Genomic DNA, 21,670 nt, shown 5'->3' with positions numbered 1-21,670 from the left:
AGTACTTCCATATTACTACTTATTACTCAATATGGACTCCAAAGAAGTAACCCAACCACATCGATTCGACAAGAAGCTAGATTTTATAATCTGTCCTGATCTATCCAAAGCTTTAGTATTCATTTCGTTTGTACGTCCCCGTCTACCAAGCCCAGGTTAATCCTTCACTCTTCTCACCATCAACCAAGTAGGAATGATTTGAACCACCCACAGTCCAAGCCTAAATCAAATTAGCCACTCGAGGAAAGGTTCCAGCAGAAATTTCACTTACAGCAATGCCTCCGACCCCATCATGCTCCATTTCGTCTGGACAGCATATCCCAATGCTGCACCGCCAGTATTCACGGCCTTCATGAACCCCGTATACCGCGCCAGCTCATCGACATCTTCCGTCAGGGTCCCGATAAGTGCATACATCCATGTTTGGAAAGCATGGTCAACAAATCTGTCTCAGGTTAGCGTGCTACGGACTTTTTCTGTGAAGTTCTATCATGTCAAGACTTACCCTTTCACAAGAATCAAAAGAAAGCTTGCATAGAACTCGGACTGCGCCCAATCTAGTCCCACTGGATTAGTCTTTGAGTAATACCATTGCACAACTGTGTCCCACACCCAAGTCAGGGTGTACAAAATATAAATGGCAAAGTACGACCAGCGAAACTTGGTCGATCGAGACAGATTCTTCTTGTCTAGGAAGACTCCCGCCGCAAAGGTTCCTGCAACCCCTGCGAATGCACTCGTAAAGGAGGTAAGGGCTCTACCACGGACGGAATGATAAACCGCCGTGAATGTGCTGTTGTAGGAAAGAAACCATTGCGAGTAGATGAACAGAGGGAGAAGGAGGAGCATCTATATCCGCGGGTTAATTTGATTCCGACTGAATAATAGAACTTTACCAGTACCTCTTGTCTTTGGACAGCACTAAAGACTCTCTTCGCCTCTTGCCATGCATTTGGCTGTTTTCTAGACAGAACCTCCACGCCATCTCGACGGATAACTTGGTGGGGTCGAGATATCAAGAGAGCGATGAAAGGACCGCAAGCCGCAATCGCGATGAGAGGGATATATGTGACTAGGATAAATTGTGAGTTCAGCATCTTCAAGCCTTCATTTCTCGGTTTACCTGGAGTAACAGCGCCTGCCTCTTTATTCGAGACGTTAAATCCAAGAGCGAGAGCGCCTCCGACAGACTGGCCTAGTGCGATGGACGTGTACCAGATTGCGACTGTCTCGTTAGATATTCATACCCACAACCTTCAAGCCAAAACTTACTAAATCTTCCTTTAAAGTCCGGCTCCGGATACGCCAGCATAATCGCAGCTTGGACAACCCTGTCCGAAACAAACAAGTCAGCATACTTCAAACAAATCAATGGAAGACACATACCAAAGAAGGGCCGTGGTAAATCCCTGCAAAGCCGAGGAAAAATACATAAGCCAGGTATTGCCGAACATGTTGTTGCAATATAGCGAGGCACCATTGATACTGAATCCTATCACTCCGAGACTCAACACAATGCGCTCTCCCAAGACGTTCACGAAGACACCGGTTAGAAGTGCAAAGATCACATTGAGGCCATAAGACAATCCAGATGTGATGTTGACCAGCAGAGGACTCTTCAATCCTCCCGCGCCCAGAGCATTCAGCGCCCCGTACATCCCAGGGCCACAGAAGAACACTCCTGCAATAACCAGGGCTTGGAACAGCGTGGAGCGAAAGAATGGAATCTTGGAGGGAGGCAAAGGCGGGGAGTCAAGCTCAGAGGGCTCTAATACCTCTTCAGCGTCGTTCTGTGCATGTTTGGCATCCATTTTGTTGCGATCACCTTGATTGCACGCGACCAGGATGAAATGCTTTAATTCGGTCGAACTATTCCGAAACTTACGTCGACAGCACCCATGCTATATACAATTCAAGCTTCATGATACCATGAATCCTGCCGGTGGCTAAGATCACATCATACTCGGCTGTTGTAGTGTCATGCAGCAAATATCCAACGTCTGATAGAACAACGGCTTTGGAAATCACGCGATTATTAATATGTTACCCCAGGATCAAGCCAGGGCTTCGGAATATTCCTCTTTTTTCTCTTTAGTCGAGCGATAAGCAGCGGGATAGCAAATCAACGCGTAGAGCGACATGACTCGTTATGGTCGACTACCGACTAGCATCACGGACGGCTTCTTTTATGCAAACAGTCCATCCGATGGCGCCATCTATACTAACGAGCCCCGGAAATATTCCGTCCTCCCTATTATATATCGTTTTTAATCTCTATCATAGCAACAAGATTCAACTCTTCCAAAATAACCTACAACCAAAATGGCTCCAACTCTCACAGTCAATGGCCAGCCCGTCGAGGCATACAGCGACACCAAGCCGACGACCATCCAATACGAAGCTACTTCCGAATTACCTGCAATTCACCAGCGAGCCCTTCCTCCCCGACCATTAGGCGATCATATTCCTCCTCGTGGTATCCGAGAGCCTGTCAATGTTCCTCGAGACCGTGGTCTTTCAGCAGACCCCAATCTCCCGCACCTTCTCGCCAATGCCGAACGTATTGACCTGACGCCATCTTTGGGAACACTGATTAGCGGTATTCAGCTCTCAGCATTGACATATGAGCAGAAAGATGAGTTGGCGCTGTTGGTCGCTCATCGAGGCGTTGTTTTCTTCCGGGGTCAAGACATTACGGCTGGGCAACAGCGTGACTTATTTGACTACTATGGTAGGTTCTCTAAACCCTATCAGCTTTTCCTTGGTCTTCTTTAGCTGACAGAAAAGGAACCCCCGAGTTACTTCCGGACCCCGAAGACGAAAAGGCAGCAGGAAAGCCAATTGTCCATGGCATTCAAGAACAGGAGGAGTAGGTATACGCCAAATAATTCAAGTGGTCATGCTCATATGCGTAGGGACTACCGAGGGGTTTACGTTCATTTCAAATGGCCATTTGCCGACTTCCACGCGGACAGCAGTTTCCAGGCCAACCCACCTTCGTTCTCACTCTTGAGGATCGATGAACTGCCTCCCACCGGTGGCGACACTGCATGGTAAGCAGCATTACCTTCCATCACCATTCCATCCTCACCCGAAACAGGATCTCAGGATACGGCACCTACGAAACACTCTCCGAGCCACTTCAACGTTTCGCAGACGGATTGAAAGCATGGCATAGTTCTGAGGTAGACACCTTCCCATTTCTATTGACTGTAGTCGACTTAACGATATTATCAGCACGTCTACGACTCCGTCCTCAACCACTGGGGCAAATCGCCTCAAGAACGACCCGTCGAGACCCTCCACCCAGTCGTGACCACCCACCCGGTGACCGGATACAAGGTCCTGAACCTCAATTCCGGATTCGTCACTCGGATTGATGGCCTCAAGCGCTACGAATCCGATAAGATCCTCGAGCTACTCTTCGCGCACATCCACACGGCCCAAGACCATACGGTCCGGTTCCGCTGGGAGAAGAACTCTGTGGCGTTGTGGGATAATCGGTACGACCTTCTTCCATCCTCGATACCTTACATTAGTATATTCGATACAGATTGCTAACAGATTCTAGTGCTACAACTCACCGAGCCACGCATGATTATGCCCCTCTCCATCGTCACGGGGTGCGGGTTACCATCAAGGGCCAGGTTCCTCGTCATGTTCCGGAGAGCGAGAGTCGGAAAAAGGCGGTTGTGAAGGCGCTGAAAGAGGGAAAGGTGTATGCGGTACACGATGAGAACACAAGAACGGGGAATTATGCTGAACGGGGGTTTCCAAAAGTATAGACTGGGTTTATGGTAGTGTCTGCCATTGGATGATCGACGCGAGGTTTCAGTCTGCAGTATCGTAGATGGTTGACAATATGAACTCTCTTTTTTCCTTACTTTATGTCCAGTATTTTATGAAGTAAATCAAAAGCGGGTTTTTCTTCCGGATCTTCATTGGCCGCTGGTTGAACAATCTGGAGGGATGTGTCTTGCTACAATATATATTCATTGACGGTGTCGCAAGCACAGAATCCACCACGAGGACCAGGGACAGCGCTCGGTCCACGCTATTCTCCGCACTAGAGTTTTGGACAGACCCAGAAGCTACAACCTACTGCGTATATGTCCTCTGTACTACTATCTAGTACAACAAAATCCCTATAATGCCAAGCATGCACATGCGTAACATAGCGTCCGGGATGATTCCGAATGGCTCGAAAAACATGTGGTAGCATTTAATCTAGACGAATCATGAGCATCAGTTATCTAAATCAACCAAAACCAAAATTCAGGCCATGCACAATCCAGACCCCTATCGAGTGAGTCACCAGGGTTTTCCCCAGATGCGGTCACGGTGACTCTGCATCCGGCTCCGCTCCGAACTCCACATTCTGCGGTTCCACTTGATAACGCGTCTTCGACCGGTCCAGTCTGGCTCATCATATGCGATGCAGGGACAGTACTCCGTAGTGTACAAACTTGTAGGTAGTATATTGAGTGAACAGGAAACTGTCTGCAATTAGATATATGCTTTGAATTGGAAGAATTGAAATACTAATGTTACACGGGCATAAGAGGCGTTATTCTGCCTACACTGTACAAATAACTGGACCAGGCGAACACCTCAGATTGACAGACAATGACCGATGACAGTCATCGCAGATGACAACCTTATCGTTGACCATTGACCATGGACCATTACTATTGACCAAAAAAGAGAAAGCAGAAAGCAGAATAAGAGAGATCCACCGATTACCTAATGCCCCCGATGGCTGCCCGCTCAGCCAATCAGAGGCCGGCCAATCCGACATCGGCCGGGGAGCAGCAGCGCAACTCCGGGTCACGTGCCCTCCCTCTAACAAGCTCTCCGGACGGCAACGAAGCTTATAACCTCGCAACGTCCGTCCATTTTTGTTTTCTCTTTCTCCTCCCTCAATCCATCTCAATCTCCCCTCTCCCCTCTTTCCCCATCTTTCTCCTTCCTCAATTCCTTCCTCCTTTTTATCTCCTCTTTCTCTTCACACACATCCTTCACAATGGCTTCTCGTGGACTTCCCCGGGCTCTCCGCCTCACCCGCGTCGCTGCTCCTCGCTCCGTCATCACCGCCGCCCTCCCCCGGCCCGCTCTGGCTAAGGCTGCTGCCAATGCCATCCCCCGCGTCTCCCTCCCTACCACCGCCGTCCGTGGCGTCAAGAACATGTCTTTCGCCGGCCACAGCGAGACCGTCTACGAGCGTGAGGACTGGCCCCGCGAGAAGCTGCAGGAGTTCTTCAAGAACGACACCCTTGCCCTGATCGGCTACGGCTCCCAGGGTCACGGCCAGGGCCTGAACCTGCGTGACCAGGGTCTCAACGTCATCGTCGGTGTCCGCAAGGACGGTGCCTCGTGGAAGGAGGCCGTCCAGGACGGCTGGGTGCCCGGCAAGAACCTGTTCGACGTCAACACCGCCGTCGAGAAGGGTACCGTCATCATGAACCTGCTCTCCGACGCCGCCCAGAGCGAGACCTGGCCCACCCTGAAGCCCCTGATCACCAAGGGCAAGACCCTCTACTTCTCCCACGGTTTCTCCCCCGTCTTCAAGGACCTCACCAAGGTCGAGGTCCCCAAGGACGTCGACGTCATCCTCGTCGCCCCCAAGGGTTCCGGCCGTACCGTCCGCACTCTCTTCCGTGAGGGCCGTGGTATCAACTCCTCCATCGCCGTCTACCAGGACGTCACCGGCCAGGCCAAGGAGAAGGCCATCGCCATGGGTGTTGCCGTCGGCTCCGGCTACCTGTACGAGACCACCTTCGAGAAGGAGGTCTACTCCGACCTGTACGGCGAGCGTGGCTGCCTGATGGGCGGTATCCACGGTATGTTCCTCGCCCAGTACGAGGTTCTGCGTGAGCGCGGCCACACCCCCTCCGAGGCCTTCAACGAGACCGTCGAGGAGGCCACCCAGTCGCTGTACCCCCTGATCGGTGGCAACGGCATGGACTGGATGTACGCCGCCTGCTCGACCACCGCCCGCCGCGGTGCCATCGACTGGTCCAGCCGCTTCAAAGACAACCTGAAGCCCCTGTTCAACGAGCTCTACGACAGCGTGCGCGACGGCACCGAGACCAAGCGTTCGCTCGAATACAACTCGCAGAAGGACTACCGGGAGAAGTACGAGAAGGAGATGCAGGACATCCGCGATCTCGAGATCTGGCGTGCCGGCAAGGCCGTTCGGTAAGTTTCATCCTTTTGTTTATCACAAAAAAGCCAAAAACAATTGCTAACTCAATCAATAGCTCCCTCCGTCCCGAGAACCAGAAATAAATGTAATGCTATACCAAGGATGGGAAAAGTTATGACTGTACCATGAATCAATATAGGAGTTTAGTTAAATAATCATTTCTTCATTTCAATATCTTCATCTTCCACTCAAAATAACCATACCATGCCATAGATAACGCCATCTGACATGATGACTCACCTCGGTCCATTCCGTCCGGGGCTCCATTTCCCCTCTTCCCCTCCATCTCCAACTAACATCCCACGATAAACATCAAACACCCAACCCAACAACTCCATCCAACCCAGCACAAACAAAATGACCAAAACAATCCACACCCTCACCCCAACCGCCATCTCCTCCGCCTACAGCCTGATAAAACCATACATCCACACCACGCCGCTCCTCACAAACACCACGCTCAACAACCTCGCCTCGACCCCTCAATCCATTGACGCGCTACAAGGGACCGAATACGAAGGCCAGACCCCCGCAACCCCGAAGATTCGGTTCTTCTTCAAGTGCGAGAACTACCAGCGCGTGGGGGCGTTCAAGGCCCGCGGCGCATTCCATGCCTTGTTGCGGCTGATCGAAGAGGTCGGGGAGGAGGAGGTGAGGGGGAGGGGGGTGGTTACGCATTCATCTGGTGAGTATATCCACGGTAGTTACAACCTACATATGACGCTATTAGGAACTATAATACATAATACACAAGAAGCAATGATGCTAATATTCCCAGGAAACCACGCCCAAGCACTCGCCCTCGCCGCCCAAACGCTACACATCCCCGCCTACATCGTGATGCCTAGTATCAGCACTTCATCCAAGATCGCCGGCACGAAGGGGTACGGCGCCGAGGTGATATTCAGCGGCTCGACGAGCACGGAGCGCGAAGCCGTAGTCGCCGAAGTGCAGGCCAAGACCAACGCCATCTTAATCCCGCCGTACGATCACTTCGACATCATCTGCGGACAGGGGACCACGGGGCTGGAGCTGCATTCGCAGTACGCGGCGCTGGTGGCTGAGAAGCCGGAGTTGAGTGTTCATGGTTCCCAGACTGGGGAGTTGGATGCGGTGATCACGCCGGTGGGCGGGGGCGGGCTGAACGCCGGCGTGGCGACGTTTTACGCGGACAAGAGCACGAAGGTGTTTGGGGCTGAGCCGAGCTTTGAAGGAGGGGATGATTGTCGACGGGGGCTGGTGGCGGGGGAGAGGGTGACGAGTGTGAAGACTTTGACGGTGGCGGATGGGCTGCGGACGCCGGTGGGGGTGTTGAATTGGGAGGTGATTTCGGACGCGAACAAAGTGGCCGGGGTGTATGCTGTGACGGAGGCGCAGATCAAGGCGGCGATGAGGCTGGTGCTGGAGAGGATGAAGGTGGTGGTGGAGCCGAGTGCGGTGGTGGGTTTGGCGGTTTGTTTGTTCAACGAGGACTTTCGACGGAGGGTCGAGAAGGAGGCGCCGCAGGGGTGGGATGTCGGGGTTGTCTTTAGTGGTGGGAATACCACGGTCGAGGCGATTGGCAAGCTGTTTGCCTAGTGGCCTGGAAGCACAGTACATATACATACTCCGGTCGATAACCGAGTACATATCAAGTCAATATCAACATCACCCCCTCCAGTCAGCAGTACTCACAATCAAGTAAACCACACCCCATCCCCAGTGACCCGAAACCCAAACATGCCCTCATTCCTCCTCTCCAGACCCTCACGCACTCTCCTTGGCCAATCCTCCCTCCCCCAACCATTCACCCAGACCAGAAACCTCCCCTTCAGCACCACCTCCCTCCTCAACTCCGCCTGCTCCTGCGCCTGAACCGCCGACATCTCGACCGGAAACGGCCTCACCCGATCCCTCTGCACGACAAGCCTCAAGTGCGGAAAAACACCCCACGGCGGGGGCAGCGAGGCCCGGAATGCCGGTCCCCTGGGCCGAGACACCAGCTCCTCCATCGGGTTATACAGTTCAAAGGGCCCTGGTCTGTATCCATGCTGCTGCTCCCCTGCACCCCCGGGCATGGACCGTCCGCTCCACGTAGTAGTAGTGGTGGTGGTATAGACGACCGAGCAACTAAATAAGCTCTGCAGACGCTTCAACTGGACAACAAGCTCGGCGTAGAGGTCCGCGAGATAGAAGCTCTGGTTTTGGCTGCGTTCGTACTCGATCTCTGCATATGGACGGCCGATATCTTCCGTGCGAGCGACCTCGTCGTGGAGTTTATCCTGCCAGAAGAAGGCGCCGGCGCTGTCGATGAAGATAGTGCGGAGGGGCCGAGGGGCCGAGAAGTGACGGCGGAGGTCGTACAGATAGGTATCGAGATCATGAAGAGTGGCGAGGAGGGCGGAGGACGATTGAGGACGGAAGACGTGGACGTGTTGGAGGGATGAGGAGAGCATGGATTCAAGGTCCGGGTTAGACATGGACAGAGGATTGGGTGGGTCGTGTTCAGCAGTCTGTTGCACTCGATCCTGTACGATCCCTCGAGCTATCGTTCGGAGTCTGTCCGCTTCGAACCGGCCGTCGGTGTCGATGAATACAATAGCGGATTCAAATCCCCCGGTTTGCGTTCCAGCGAAAACACACGGCAGAACCGCGTTGGCGGCCAGATAGTACAGGATCTGCGACTTGCCGGCCGCGGACGAAGTGCTTGATACTTCGAGAACAGGGTCGCGGTGGACGCGAGTCGACGTGGGATTATCCTCCCAACGGGGCAGATTCACAGGAGTCTCGTCCAATTGCCGCTCGTCCTGACCATCCTCATCCTCATAATCATGGGCATATTCCCCATCTTCATCCCCAACCAGAGCAGGACCAGCCTCCTCCGAATGCGGATGCTCCTGAACCGGTCGCACAGAGAACCCCTGCATGAAGACATCGAGCAGGTCATCGATCTCCGTGACACCCAGGCGATGGTTCAGGGGACCAGTGTCCCCGACATTCTCATAGATGGTTTGCAGGTCATGCAGGAGCTAGGGACGTTAGCGTGAGAACATGCATGACGCCCAGGAACGACAGGCTGAAAGAATGGATGGGACGCAGTGAAATAATTAAAACGAAGCACCAAGAGTGACACTAGAGCCATACCTCGTCTAATCGTTCTTCGCGCACCTCGCCGAGCAGTCTCTCCCCGAGCTCGGCGGCCATGGCTGACTAGTCTGCGATCGGTGGCTCATGAAGAAGCCGACATAGTGGAATATTCCAATTGACTCAATTGCATAGAATCATCAAGAGGCCAAATGTAGTACCGAGTCCGACGTATTGAGCAAGGAGTATCAAGTGGTAAGAAAGTTGACGGAAGCCAAAGCCGAATATACCATCGCGCCAAGAGAACCGCATCGCATCGCATCAGGTCATCTCCAATTTATCATCCGCTCCCACCCAACCCATAATTCCTCTCTTCTCTTCTCAATCCCACTCTCATCCTAACATTCTCCATCCAACCCCTCCATCCTTCACTCTATCCACAACACCACCACCAACAACAACAAGAAAATCGAAGATGGCCCCCCTCGTCCCGATCTTCCACGCCGAAACCCTCCCCGACCATGTCAGCATCATCCGCAAAAACTTCCAAGAACGACGCCGCAAAGGCGGGCCCGTCGAGCTCGAGAAATGCAAGCTCCTCGAAATGGTCCAGTACTCGTGCAATCCGCCGCAGGACGGGGTTCCCAAGCCGGGTGTGGTGGTGTGCAAGCCCGTCGTGAGGCTGTTCAGACGGTATGATATTTTCATCTTTTCGAGCGGCTTTTGGGGGTTGAGTGGGTTTTATGATGAGGATTGAAGCTGATTGATATTTTGAATAGGTGTGCGAATGGGTTAACGGTCGAAACGACTTCTTGGGAGCCGATTAGACAGGCGCAGGAAGAGGCGAAGCGCGCAGCTGCGGATACGACGGACGGGGATTCGAAAACGAGCAGCACATAAGATATAAGGCATACGGCGAGCGGTTTATTGCATTGCATGGCTACGGAGTTGGGAAGCGGCGTTCTACATTCTGGCTTGGATACAACCTACACACACCTACAATCTTTTCAGCTCTAAGCATATTCAAATCAACTCCATGGGTATCTTGTCGAGTATGGCTACAATACAAAAGGTCCAAACGCCGTGACACCAGTACGATTCCTTGCGGCACATTGTCCTGATCATGTGCTCACCCAATTTTCCACTCGCGGATGGTTCGGATGATCCTTCGACGCCGGCGGCTTCTCCTCGGGTCTCCGATCCCGCGACACCGTGGACTTGCGCCAAAGGTCTCGTTCGCAGTTGATGATCGGCGGCAGCTCGATGCTCAGGGCCGTCTTGTTCCGGGCCGACTTGACATCTGCGTCGGCCGCCGCGCCGGAGTCGATCTCCATGGGCGCGGACGATCCCGGCGCAGGCAAGGCCTTGGGCGTCTTCTTCAACATGCCCTTGATCGTCTTCTCGAACATGCTGTCCATGCTCTCCGTCCTCTTGCCCCATGCTTTCTTGTCGCGGCCGGCCGCTCCCAGCTGGTTGTCCTTGAAGGCTGCGCGAGCCAGCTTGCGCAGGGCCTCCTCTCCGTGGCGGCCGTCCTCGGTCGCGCGTTCGCGAATCTTCCGCGCATCTTGCTCTCGTTCCGTGAAGACCGGAGTGTGCCGGTATGTGTGTTTGCTCGGGAATTCCGGGAAATGTTTAGGGATGTGTGCGCTTCGCACTCGGTCGTCTTCGCCGCTCAGCTGCGGACCGAGCGATGGTAGAGTCTTGAAGGAGTCGTCTTCCGGCGGAGGACTCGGTAGAAGGGTGGGGATGGGCTCAGAGGTCGGGGGAGGTTTGGCGAGCGGGATGAGGTCGTCGACGCGCAGGGATTGTCGTTTCAAGGCATGTTCGAAATCTTGGGGGATAGGCTGGATGCGACGGTTCGAGAGCATCGACTGACGGATATATGAGGCGAATCTCAGAAGATCTAAACGAGTCCTTCGTCAGTATCACCAGTCACCATAGCTTGGTTTGCTGCCCGTCGGTCGCAACATACACTCCTCTGTGGCGTTGCGAAATCCATCCAGCGCGGCCGGACGGGCCAGGTCGAATCCAGCTTGGTGTAGAGACTGGCTGATTGAGCGGTTCATCAAATGGTCGACGGAGGCGGCATCCGTGATCGCGGGCTCCGGGATGGCTGGGTTGACGGGATTTTGTAGACGGTGATGGTGATGGTAGGGGCGCTTGACGCGCTTGGCATCGGGGCCATTCTGCTGCGCCGACAGCGAGGAGGAGGAGCGTTTGATGGCAGGCTCCGAGGTGAGCATGGCGTCGTGGAGGTGAGTGACTGTAGACTGAAGGAGGAACAGACGAAGCCAAACAAGTCTTCGGGTGGTCACGTGTTGGTGCCTGAGGCGGACAGAATTCTCCAGAAGAAGTCGATGAATGAACAATCAATCGGTTCATTACTGAACTGTTGTTATTGTTATTTAAAATGTACAATAATCCAACAGTATAATAATAACATAGTCCATTCAATAAAGTAATAATAGTCGTCCAGTATACTCCCTCGACTGCGGTCATCCCGTCAGGCCATCAGGCCACTCACAGCGGTCGCTTACGTGCGCGGAAAGCTTCACCTCGACTTTGTCGAACATCATCACTTTCTCCCCTCCTGCTCTCCACCTCCACTCCCCACCACCACCAACGCAGCTCACTCTCTGCTGCAATCGCCTCGGATCCGTCTCTCGAGTCGCCCTCTCCCTTCCATCTTTCACAATGGCCGGTGTCGCCCCTATCACTGGCGTACGTTCCCACACCCGAATGTTTCCGCTCTTGGACGGGCGGATGGATTTTCGAGCTGGATCGGAATCCACACGCCAACCCACGTCAATTCCAACCATATAGCAGAGACATGAACTGACGTTCCTTAGATGCTCCGCCGCAGCCTGGTCCTTGACCTGAGCACTGCTTTCGGTGAGTCGTGATCCTGTTCCTCAGCCCGGGTCTTGTCGCGGCAGGTCCGGAATCAGGCAATCCAATCCAAGTCAATCCACCAGAAAGGATTCTCAGCTTCGACTCTCGCTCTGCCCTGACGACCCAACCCAACCCACTCGAATCTACTCCGCACATCAATCAAAATAGAAACTAACCCCATCCCTCCAGGCTTCGGTACCACTTTCGGCTACCTCTGGTGGTACGGTACGTATCTTCCCTCCTCCCTCCGTCCCTGTCCTCAACCCTCTCCGAAAACCTCTAACACCTCCAATAATAGGATACCACCTCCCCCGCGTCCGCGCCCGTGACGTCTACTACACCCGTCTCGAGCAGGAGCGCGCCTCCCAGGCCGCTTAGATTCGTTCCTACCAGCATGCATGATTCGCATCTACCTTCCCTGTCGGATACTCGGTTCGATACCGCATGATGCATTCTGTCCAACTCGATCCAAGACAATGATCTATCCCGCTGTGTCTCCGGATTTCAATACCATACATACATACCCTGTTCGGAGAAAGAGCGGTGGTTGTTGTCGGCAAAGTGAATACTGTTCTATATGTTTGTGTATATGTATATCGCGTTGGATCTGGATCTGGATCGAGGTCTGGGTCTGGGTTAGGTTCAATTTCAAGTTTGTTTTCTCTAGCTGAATCGAGTCGGTCAGTCGGTGGGTTTGGTAGGGTAGTGGGTGTGTTTCGATTATTTTTTTCGCTTAGGTTTAGTCCTGTGTTTTAAGATGTTGATTGGCTGTATATATAGCTGTTTTTCCTTCGCTATCACTGGTACTGTTGTTGTGTGTCTGAGTTCTCGTAGGTTTGTAGAAGTGGAGAGTGTATTGTGTGCGGATATATCTCTTGACGCAGAGCTGGGCATAAACCATGAATATATGCTGCAGCTCAGACACCGCAAAGACACAGGACAAGTACCTATAGACCGTTCCACCAACCAACTCCAGGGAAATATCTATGAATAAACCATGTATGAAAAAGAATCACCATACCATATATTCATTGCGTTCGTGAACAAATAATCTATCCAGTCGCTAATTAGTTCAGTTATAAAAATGCACCAGACCCTAGGATCTGCTCCTTTCCTCCCATTCCTTCTTCAGTTCAATCCAACTAGTCGTGATATCCGATATTCGCCACGGATTCAATTCTAATGCCATCAGGCCAGACCAGTCGGTTCGTTCAGTTCAGGCCGGACTGACTGACTGACTGACTTATCCACAGTACCGAGGGCTGGGGCTGGTACTGCCTGTCTCCATTGCCATGCCGTTGCGACATGCGGTATCGATTCAATCTCATTTCATGACACGCTCATACGGCACGCCCCTAACGGCTCCTCCACCCATGGACGTGCGCACGTTCCGCTTGAACGCATCCCGGTTCTGACGCAGATCATCGGCGGCTTCTTTATTCAGGGGATCAGAGGCGTTGGGCTCCAGGAAGAGGAACTATGAAACAGAAATCATCAGCACACGCACACAGCACCAACATGCAACAAAGTAAAAGGAAGATAGGGGAAAACCCACCTGCATCCCCACAATCACCGCATTCAAATTCAACACCGGCTTCCAGTCCTCGCGCAGAATATTCAAGCACACGTTCCCCTCGAGGTCGATATTCGGATGATAGATCTTCTGCGAACACTTGACCTTGGGCGGATCATGCGGGAAGTTCTGGTTGACGGCGAAACTGAAGTGGAAGGCACCGCCCTTGTACATGCCCTCGTCGGGCTCGATGGTGAGGGTGAAGTTGAGGATGTCGTCCGGGTTGGGGAAGGACATTTTCATCGTGCTGCCGAGGGTGAGTTCGTTGAGGTCTAGACGGTTCATGTCAATGTGCTTGCTTTCTCTACCGCATGAGAGTTGAATCTGCTTGGATTGGAACTCCTCTGCGATGTAATGCAGTAATGCAGGGGGGGGGGAGACGTACCTCGTTGCACGCGCAGCTGAGCAGCCGTGACCTTCTTCTTCTTCTTCCCAGCGGCGCCTTCGGCATTTTCAGCTTGTTGCTGTTTTTGTTTCTGGTGACGCGATCAGCTTCTGCCTCTACTCCCATATTCCATACCCCATGACCAGAAAAAGAGAAACAAACCATAGACCATATCTTCAACATGTTGCTTTTGAAAACGTCGCCACGCGACCCCGTTCTTTGACCTGAAGTGCCGACAAAAAAGTACCGAGCCAAGCTGACAGCCGCTAGGAGGTCTCTCCAGAAACCAACCTCAATATTAGAGACGATCAAGATCCTCACAGGTGATGTCAAGTAGGAAGAAGAGCAAAGCGCCGGCAGCGTCAGACCTGCGGGGTCCAAGAGCAGTGGAGCGGCAGTGAATGGGTTTTCTCCACTCCAAACGGTGGCAGAAAAAGGCAGTGGCGCGAGGTGAGAAGGGAGGATACAGGGAGCGATAGCGACAGAATTCCGGACGAAGAGCAGCAGCCAGATCAGGGGAAGAGACGGAGGCTCGAGGAGTCAAAGGCGTGTGCGCATGCAAAAAGGACGGGGCCAGTCAGCGACGAACACCTGAGAAGCAGAAGGCAGCCTGACGCCATGGGCTGCCCGTCACCGCCTCCCAAGGCGGCAACTCCGCCGGATGCCTGCTTTTGACCGGAGAATGAATTGAAGATGTCTACTGGGTACACGATAATTACGAAGATAATAGTTGACCATCGGTCCAAGAATTTGTTCCTTTCGCGGCCCTCTTGCGCCATGAATGCATCCTAGTTATTCTAACCGCTAAGACTCTACTAAACATCAAAGTGCCTGCGGCCCTGTCAACCGCGTAAATCCAACCATGTCAGTATGAGCAGATGAACAGGAAAGAAAAAAGAAAAGAGAAAGAAAAAGGGAAGAAAGAAGTGAAGGAAAAAGAGAAGGAAGAATAATGAAGATAGAATGGAACAAGAACAAAGAAACGGGCATCGTATGTAGAATACAAAATTGCAACAAAATGTGCCTACAACGTCTCGACCAGGCAGGCACCCTTTTTTTCTCATTACAAAAGAGGCTCCCTTTCGCCCTCTACCGCCGGGCAAAGCAGCACAGGATACCGGTCTTACCCAGGAACCAACAGGCTCCGATGAAACGGAAGAGCGCAACGGCGGCCGTGGACCACAGGAGAGCCTGGAAGAATCGCGATGTCCGGTCGGTAGCATCATTCTGCAAACGAGTTAGTCGGGGGTTTCCTGGCAAGTCTGATGAAGACCGGTGGGGATTGATGCACGTACCGTGAAACCAAACTTGTCAACACCGTCGCTGGTGATACAAACGGCCAACAAGGCATTGCTGAAGATCCAGAGCGTAACCAGCCGCGTACGGAAACTCTTGTACGAATCATCCAGAGACTTCTCCTCCTTCTCGACGGGGGCGATGTAAGGAGTCAGGGCGCGCTTCACGGTGGCCTCGAATTGACTGTCGATATCCGCTTGGGGCTTATCGATTTCTTCTATTACCGCGTCTTTACCTTCCTCTGTTGTCGTCTTGGCGGAAGGCAGCGCATCGGCCTTGTCGGAACCCTTGGTACCCCACGAGACATCGTGCCAGTTGCTGAACGCATAGACGTTAAGGATGTTGATGAAAGACGACTGCACGGCCATGTAGGCAGGGAACGAGGTGAACATGTGCCAGGGATCCAGGTACATGAACGAAGCGACGAAGTACAGACCGAAGGTGGCAGCAAGGGCAATGATGATGATACCGGCACCGGTAGATCCGAAGAAAGAACTCAGGAACGGTCCGATACCGTGGTCGGTGTCGAAATCCATACCGTCCTGTCCACTGAAGGCACGGACGACCAGGTACAGCGCATCGATGACGACGTAGATCTGGATGATACCGAACACGATAAAGGAGGCGAGATACGAGTACCTCGAACCCTTCGGACGGTTACCCAGCGCAAGAATGAACTGCAGCAGCAAGAATCCGAGGTAAACGTATTTCACGATCGTGTTAACAACGGGCGTAGCACTTTTGCCGAAGGGGAAACTCTTGTAGCCGTTGTTCTTGCTGGGAGTTCCGACCAAGTCCATGATAACGGTAGTAGTAAGCCAATAAGACGCTGTCAACCAGTTAGAACCTCGGTGTCCCCACAAAGTCGATGATTGAAAGAGAATACATACCCAAAGAAAACCAGGTGAGAATAGTCTGGAAAACGTTGTACAACATCTGAATGTGCAAAAAGAACATGCGGATGATGTTGTGTCCACTCTTATACATACGACCAAAGTGCATGAGCGAATAGATACCGGCGGCAAAGGAACCGTTCAGCCAACGACGACGCTGGGAGATGAATTCGGCAGCACCTTCGGGCACATCGGTCTCACCCTTGGAGGCCTTCACATAGGTCAAGTGCCACTTGGAGCCGGCCTTGGCGACCAGCTCGAAACAAAGAATACGATCTTCGGCCAAGAACATGTTCTTCTTGAAAATGTTCATGCCCTCAATACCCTTCTTACCCAGCTGTTTAGAAAGGGTGTGATCACCGTGGAAATATTGCTCCAGAGGGCGACCCATGATAGCCCGGAATCGGTAGGCAGAGAAAGCACCAGGCAACACACTGACGTATCCGAACGAACTTTCAAGGGGCTTGTCAAGGATATTACTGATCTTGTACTCGAAGTTCTGGGCCGCAACCAGGGGGTTGATCAGGTTCTTCCAACCCTTACCCAACATGGCGTGAATTTCACCACAGGCACCACCGAGATCCTTGTCGTTGTAGAAACCCTCCCACAGGGCCAGCAGAGACTTGTGGCCGGGCTTGGTACCGGCATCGAGAAGAATACACACTTCGGGGTTGAGAATACGGCCGAAACCGTTGAAGAGCCATCTGTGAGAGTTGATCTTCTTGGTGTTCTTCTGCTTCAAACAGAACATCATCTGCACGGGGGGAAGGGTAGTAGGACCGTCGTCGGTGGGCCTGATGAGCTGCTGGTTGGGAGTAACAGACAATTGCGTCGTGTATTCGAACTGGTACCTGTTAGCTCGTGGTCGCTCTTCGGGCCGCATGTATCACATACAATGTGGGCCACAGTTTCCTTGCCGTCGACATCACGCTTCATGACACCATCCTGGTAGATACCGATGGTAGCCAAGACATCCAGGGTATCCTTGTCGCAAGGATCGATACCGTCGAACACCAAGGCCACGACGATCTTCTGCCAAGCGGGACCACCCTTGTTCCAGAACTCAGACTTTTTCAAGTTCACAATATCACGGATGTTCTGCATAACACCGTGCAGGGTACGCGCGGTCAGCGTCTTATCTTCGTTATAGTATGTAATGGCGATGAGCAATTCCGTGTGACGGTTATACATCGCAGGTCGAAGGTTGTAACCATTGTGAAGAGTGAAATCATTGGGATCACACGTTGCGGCAGTGTCTGGTCGGCGAAAGATTCCATGTTAGCTGTTGTCGCAAGCTTATCACCATCCGCATCCCGCTCAGAGGGTCTTGCACTCACATCGCATGTGCGTAAATTCCTCGCTGCCACCTTCGAGATCGTTCCGGTACTTAGCCTGGATGGCGTTCTGAATGGCGCTGGGCACGGGGTAATCGACACTCAGCACGGAACCCTGGACCAGCTTAACCTTTCTGGTGGCATAACGTCGCAAACCGCCGCCACCTCCGCCGCCACCACCACCACCGGCAGCGTTACCGCCGGGAGCCTGGCGCTGTCTCCATGCCTCCGTGGACGAAGTTTCACTCCGAGCGTAGGGAGAAGCCACACGACCGGGAACACCGAAGGCAGCTGCTGCGTTCTCCCCCGAATGGCCCGAGTAAACCGAGCCGTTTCCGCTGTAGGGATCCTGGAAACCCGCGTCGGGAGCATAAGTTTCGGTCAGGCTGTAGCCCGAGGTGGGTCGCGGTCCCGGTGACAAGCCACGCTGGTGAGGGTCGTCGAAAGGACCGGAGAACGGGCCCTGCTGATGAGACAGCAAACCTCTCGAGGCTTCTTCTTCTTGGTTATCGCCGTACTAAATTGCGTTGAAAAAGTCGTCAGATTCCGGTCGCGAATGGGAGGGAAGCGAGCGAAAAAAGAAAATAACAACAAGCCTCGCCGATCAGCACGGGATCACCTACCGGAGAAGCACCATGGGGGGGATCCTGAAGTTGGTGACCATTTCCCTCGTACTTAGGCGACTGACTGCCAGTGCCTTGGTAGGCCATATTCACAGGGTTATTTCACAGGCGATGGCCTCAGCACGGTGAGGACAACACGAGCTCGAAAAGCAAGGGAAGAACGGAAAGGGGGTATCAGGAGAATAGGGAGCAAGGGCGACGACCGAGCAAAAAAAGTTGGATGGTCGGTCAACAATAAACGAGGCCGACTAGACCTCGAGAAATTGCGGGAAGCAAAAAGAGGGAGAGACAGAAGAGAATGGGGAAGAAAAAAGGAAGAGGCAGAAAAAAAAATAAAAAGGGACCCCAAATCAAAGGAGCCAGGAATAATGGAAAGGCGAAGCTGGAGGGGGGCGCGGGCACAGCAGGAACGTGGAAGAAGCCGCCAGGGCTAGCTAATATGGAAGCCCGCAAACTCAAAGAGAAAGACGACTCGACGGGCAACCCCGGTTCCAAAAATGAATGCTACTCCCAAAGGAACGGTTCTCTGTATAGCGACAGAGAAGTCGAGAAGAGGTTTCCCGGATTGAAGCTGGGAGGGGCAGAAGATGGAAAGGGGAAGGGAAAAAGGAAGGGTAAAAGGGTTCAAACAATACTGATCAAAAAAATATGAGCGAACGATACGGACAGATGTCTCAGTAAAAAAAAAAAAAAAGTAAGAAATTAAAAATGAAAATAAAAATAATAAAAATCCAAAATCCAAAATCCAAAATCCAAAAATTAAATCGAGAAAAAAAAAAACCAAAAATCAAATACGAATTATCCAATCCAATCCAATGGCCAAAGAAAGCAGCTTTCCCCCGTTGAGGATGGAGGAGCGACTAGACAGACTAGAGTCAGCTGGCAGACGGCGCCGGCATAGTGAGCGCGCCGGTGGAGATGCGAGGGAATCAGCCTCCTGCCGGTATTTTTGACGATGGGCGAGGGCTACGATGTCGACAGAGGATCTTCTGCTCATGAATCTGATATGCAACATTCAGGGTGCTCAGAGGAGGTTCGCAGTATACTCCTATACTCCGTGTGGTCCACGGCATGCCAATCCTGCCGAAGCTTCCCCAACGTCCCCCTCCCCCTTAACGATCTTCGCTGTACGTCCTACTGCGTATTGGAGGTCCTGGCAAGTAAGGACAATACGGTGTTACCCCCGAGAATACCTCGTCCCGTACCAGACGCGGTAAAACCAATACAAGGGGCCGATTACCGTCTGCCAGCCTTCCCTTTCTTCCCAGCTCTCCTCCAGTGGCAATCGCAGAACGATCGACAGTCGGCACCATTGGGTCATCGTGATGTCTGACCTCCAGCTGACCGCAGATACCGCTGAGGATGAGTCGCAGCAGGTCGGAATACTCCGTCTGTACGCCGAGGGCGGTGCGATGGGCCTGTCTCTCCGGGGTGGATAATGGGAGACCCTGGCGATGTCCTCGACTTCGACTTTCCTTGGAGTCTCCCATCGGTATCGTCGATGGTACGGTCATTACGCGACTCCATCCGGGGCCTGACTCGCGGCAAGGAAGCGCTCCTTCATACATGGAAGCAATCTCATTCTTTGTTCTCATTCCAACGCCCATACTACCTATCCCTGGCCAGCATGACTGCCCGGTTCTCCGCGCTTCCACCGGGTGGTTATTATGTTTATTGTGATTAAACTACCAATAGGCTGCGGGAGTGATGCAAGTCGTGCATGTTGATATCAGCATCACCTCATCCATATGCATCGTACTGTCCTATCCTCTCCTCGATACTCCGTACTCTGTCGATGGAACACGGTACGGTACGCGCTCTGTCCGACATCCAACGTGACAGCCACAATACCCATACGATAATTTCAGGGGGCGGGGGGGCCGCCCGATTGCTGGAAGGGCAAACCCCCACTAGCCAAATATAGCCTTGTGGGGAGGCCTTTTCCCCACTCTGCAAACCGTGTTTAACGGCCGTTGGTCAATTGCGGCGCCACCGCCAGCCGCTAGTCCCGAAAGTGCGATGGGAAAAAGTGTGCCAAACCGTCAAAAGGTTATTGCGGTGTCAAGCGGTCATGCTCACCGTTCAGGTCCGCCGTTTCAGCTTCGCCTGCCAATGAGGACGTCGAGGATCTCCTGTCTTTGTTTGAGATCTTGGGGTCACTTTTTTTGTTCTTTCCCTCTCGGACGCCTCGCTCGTCTTTTCCTGCCTCTCTCGACTCCCGTCGTGCCCAGCAAAGTCCCGAATTTCGAGGTCTCTCCAGTTCCAAATTTACGGAAGGTTTGGAACGGAGCTCAAGCTAAGCAGTAGTCGGGTCTAGTTTAAGGAGAGGCTGATGATCATCACTGCCACCGAAGACTAGCTAGTCTTTCTAGTTGTTTTCCATTGCTATTCTTAGCCCCGGGGGGAGGCCGCTATCCAAGACAGTCCGGGTAGTGTACCACGGTCACCACCTCGCGGGAAAAAACATCTGCACTGTGCGCCGAACACCTTTGGGGAGGACCAGTTTTGTCGTCAGACACAGAGATGCGTTAGGGAGGTGGCGAGCATACTCCGTCCAATCTCCTGCATGACATCATCCGGTCGCCTTCGCCAGAATAAGGATCAATTACCTACCTGCGTCCGTTTAGGATCATCCGTTGATCCTCGGGGATCGCAACGGCAACCAGATTCCATCGCCACAAAGAATGCAATACGGCAATAATCCCTGTCGCGTTTGGGATTATCGGAGCTGTCGATTCTGGAGGACGATCAGCCGTTGCATCTGCATCATTCACTTCTGCCTGGTGCCTAGAGAGTAGGACGCAAGAGTACAGACTACAGCAGTAATTCGTAGTATGTACTGGGAACATCCCCTAGTAAGAATCCGTACTACGAAGCGGGGACAGACCAGACGTAGTCCACGTTGACAGGCAGAACCGCAGTCTTGTCTCTGCACGCCGCCTCAGCATTCGCCATTGCCCCTTCCGAGTGGATTCCTCCGTCGCGTACCTGGCAGGATTAAATTTCCGACTCGCCGTTCCTACAGAATCGGTGCAGGGGAAACTTTCTCGATGCTTGGCTTGAGTCTAGCCTGGTCTGAGGTGGGATGTTCCACGTCATTTTATCCTCAATGACGATGGACTTGCAATGAAATGTGTATGTACTTCCAACAACACCAACACTACCTACGTAGTATCCCCTCCCACAAACTCGCAACCGTCCAGTCGCGCATGACAGTGTACACAGTCCAGTCCATGCCACGTCCGTCCACGTTTACCACGCATGTAACCCTCTACGTAGCCTGTTGCAGTCCGCAGTAGCATGGAGCGGGAAGTTACTCGATGCATCCGATCAATCTCCATACGCGAATGTGAATATATTGTTGACCAGGCGGCGAGGCAAGGGCTTCGGATCGGAATCCGGCCGC

The 21,670-nt window shown here is 52.8% G+C and overlaps 9 protein-coding genes across 9 annotated transcripts; 5 read left to right on the top strand and 4 right to left on the bottom strand.

Moving 5' to 3' along the window:
* Positions 1–156: 156 nt before the first annotated feature.
* Positions 157–1,811, bottom strand: P170DRAFT_445212 (MFS general substrate transporter; the record flags this gene model as incomplete). The annotated part of the gene is made up of 7 exons (XM_024850687.1): positions 157–220; positions 272–445; positions 506–849; positions 930–1,072; positions 1,124–1,225; positions 1,273–1,331; positions 1,387–1,811. 7 exons carry the CDS (start codon positions 1,809–1,811, stop codon positions 157–159), a joined length of 1,311 nt encoding a protein of 436 aa, XP_024708775.1.
* Positions 1,812–2,322: 511 nt separating this feature from the next.
* Positions 2,323–3,785, top strand: P170DRAFT_350741 (TauD/TfdA dioxygenase family protein; the record flags this gene model as incomplete). Its single annotated transcript, XM_024843819.1, has 6 exons — positions 2,323–2,731; positions 2,788–2,869; positions 2,916–3,053; positions 3,101–3,185; positions 3,238–3,503; positions 3,572–3,785. The coding sequence occupies 6 exons, from the start codon at positions 2,323–2,325 to the stop codon at positions 3,783–3,785; spliced, it is 1,194 nt and encodes a 397-aa protein (XP_024708774.1).
* Positions 3,786–4,939: 1,154 nt separating this feature from the next.
* Positions 4,940–6,355, top strand: P170DRAFT_400725 (Ketol-acid reductoisomerase). The gene is made up of 2 exons (XM_024846342.1): positions 4,940–6,198; positions 6,261–6,355. The coding sequence occupies exons 1-2, from the start codon at positions 5,024–5,026 to the stop codon at positions 6,286–6,288; spliced, it is 1,203 nt and encodes a 400-aa protein (XP_024708773.1). The 5' UTR covers positions 4,940–5,023; the 3' UTR covers positions 6,289–6,355.
* Positions 6,356–6,497: 142 nt separating this feature from the next.
* On the top strand, positions 6,498–7,887 carry P170DRAFT_376337 (tryptophan synthase beta subunit-like PLP-dependent enzyme). Its single transcript, XM_024845366.1, has 2 exons — positions 6,498–6,890; positions 6,984–7,887. Exons 1-2 carry the CDS (start codon positions 6,563–6,565, stop codon positions 7,781–7,783), a joined length of 1,128 nt encoding a protein of 375 aa, XP_024708772.1. The 5' UTR covers positions 6,498–6,562; the 3' UTR covers positions 7,784–7,887.
* On the bottom strand, positions 7,882–11,680 carry P170DRAFT_454509 (uncharacterized protein; the record flags this gene model as incomplete). Its single annotated transcript, XM_024851441.1, has 6 exons — positions 11,241–11,680; positions 10,402–11,171; positions 10,261–10,264; positions 9,789–10,027; positions 8,267–9,213; positions 7,882–8,224 (listed from the first exon to the last, which is right to left on the bottom strand). The coding sequence occupies exons 1-6, from the start codon at positions 11,509–11,511 to the stop codon at positions 7,882–7,884; spliced, it is 2,574 nt and encodes an 857-aa protein (XP_024708771.1). The 5' UTR covers positions 11,512–11,680.
* Positions 11,681–11,962: 282 nt separating this feature from the next.
* Positions 11,963–12,538, top strand: P170DRAFT_473326 (cytochrome c oxidase subunit VIIa; the record flags this gene model as incomplete). The annotated part of the gene is made up of 4 exons (XM_024853025.1): positions 11,963–11,989; positions 12,118–12,160; positions 12,350–12,385; positions 12,459–12,538. The coding sequence occupies 4 exons, from the start codon at positions 11,963–11,965 to the stop codon at positions 12,536–12,538; spliced, it is 186 nt and encodes a 61-aa protein (XP_024708770.1).
* Positions 12,329–12,865, top strand: P170DRAFT_130952 (uncharacterized protein). Its single transcript, XM_024842411.1, has 2 exons — positions 12,329–12,385; positions 12,459–12,865. Exon 2 carries the CDS (start codon positions 12,559–12,561, stop codon positions 12,829–12,831), a length of 273 nt encoding a protein of 90 aa, XP_024708769.1. The 5' UTR covers positions 12,329–12,385; positions 12,459–12,558; the 3' UTR covers positions 12,832–12,865.
* A 370-nt stretch (positions 12,866–13,235) lies between these two features.
* On the bottom strand, positions 13,236–14,692 carry P170DRAFT_435097 (NEDD8-conjugating protein UBC12). The gene is made up of 4 exons (XM_024848858.1): positions 14,281–14,692; positions 14,119–14,209; positions 13,716–14,005; positions 13,236–13,637 (listed from the first exon to the last, which is right to left on the bottom strand). Exons 1-4 carry the CDS (start codon positions 14,299–14,301, stop codon positions 13,485–13,487), a joined length of 555 nt encoding a protein of 184 aa, XP_024708768.1. The 5' UTR covers positions 14,302–14,692; the 3' UTR covers positions 13,236–13,484.
* Positions 14,693–15,207: 515 nt separating this feature from the next.
* chsG (chitin synthase class III) lies at positions 15,208–18,351 on the bottom strand (the record flags this gene model as incomplete). The annotated part of the gene is made up of 6 exons (XM_024843765.1): positions 15,208–15,345; positions 15,414–16,243; positions 16,305–17,151; positions 17,202–17,563; positions 17,645–18,158; positions 18,265–18,351. 6 exons carry the CDS (start codon positions 18,349–18,351, stop codon positions 15,208–15,210), a joined length of 2,778 nt encoding a protein of 925 aa, XP_024708767.1.
* Between the last annotated feature and the right edge of the window lie 3,319 nt (positions 18,352–21,670).

Source organism: Aspergillus steynii (genome assembly GCF_002849105.1).
Source record: "Aspergillus steynii IBT 23096 chromosome Unknown P170scaffold_2, whole genome shotgun sequence".
In the NCBI taxonomy this organism is placed as follows: domain Eukaryota; kingdom Fungi; phylum Ascomycota; class Eurotiomycetes; order Eurotiales; family Aspergillaceae; genus Aspergillus; species Aspergillus steynii.
The sequence above is the reverse complement of the archived record's forward strand: the minus strand, read 5'-3'. Positions and strand labels throughout refer to the sequence as shown.

Coding starts and splice junctions, on each gene's coding strand:
- P170DRAFT_400725 (XM_024846342.1), top strand. CDS start 5,024: ATGGCTTCTCGTGGACTTCCCCGGGCTCTCCGCCTCACCCGCGTCGCT. Junction 6,199..6,260: donor CGTGCCGGCAAGGCCGTTCG/GTAAGTTTCATC, acceptor CTCAATCAATAG/CTCCCTCCGTCCCGAGAACC.
- P170DRAFT_435097 (XM_024848858.1), bottom strand. CDS start 14,301: ATGTTGAAGATATGGTCTATG. Junction 14,210..14,280: donor TGTTGAAGATATGGTCTATG/GTTTGTTTCTCT, acceptor TCGCGTCACCAG/AAACAAAAACAGCAACAAGC. Junction 13,638..13,715: donor CGGTGATTGTGGGGATGCAG/GTGGGTTTTCCC, acceptor TCTGTTTCATAG/TTCCTCTTCCTGGAGCCCAA.
- P170DRAFT_130952 (XM_024842411.1), top strand. CDS start 12,559: ATGATTCGCATCTACCTTCCCTGTCGGATACTCGGTTCGATACCGCAT.
- P170DRAFT_376337 (XM_024845366.1), top strand. CDS start 6,563: ATGACCAAAACAATCCACACCCTCACCCCAACCGCCATCTCCTCCGCC. Junction 6,891..6,983: donor GGTGGTTACGCATTCATCTG/GTGAGTATATCC, acceptor TAATATTCCCAG/GAAACCACGCCCAAGCACTC.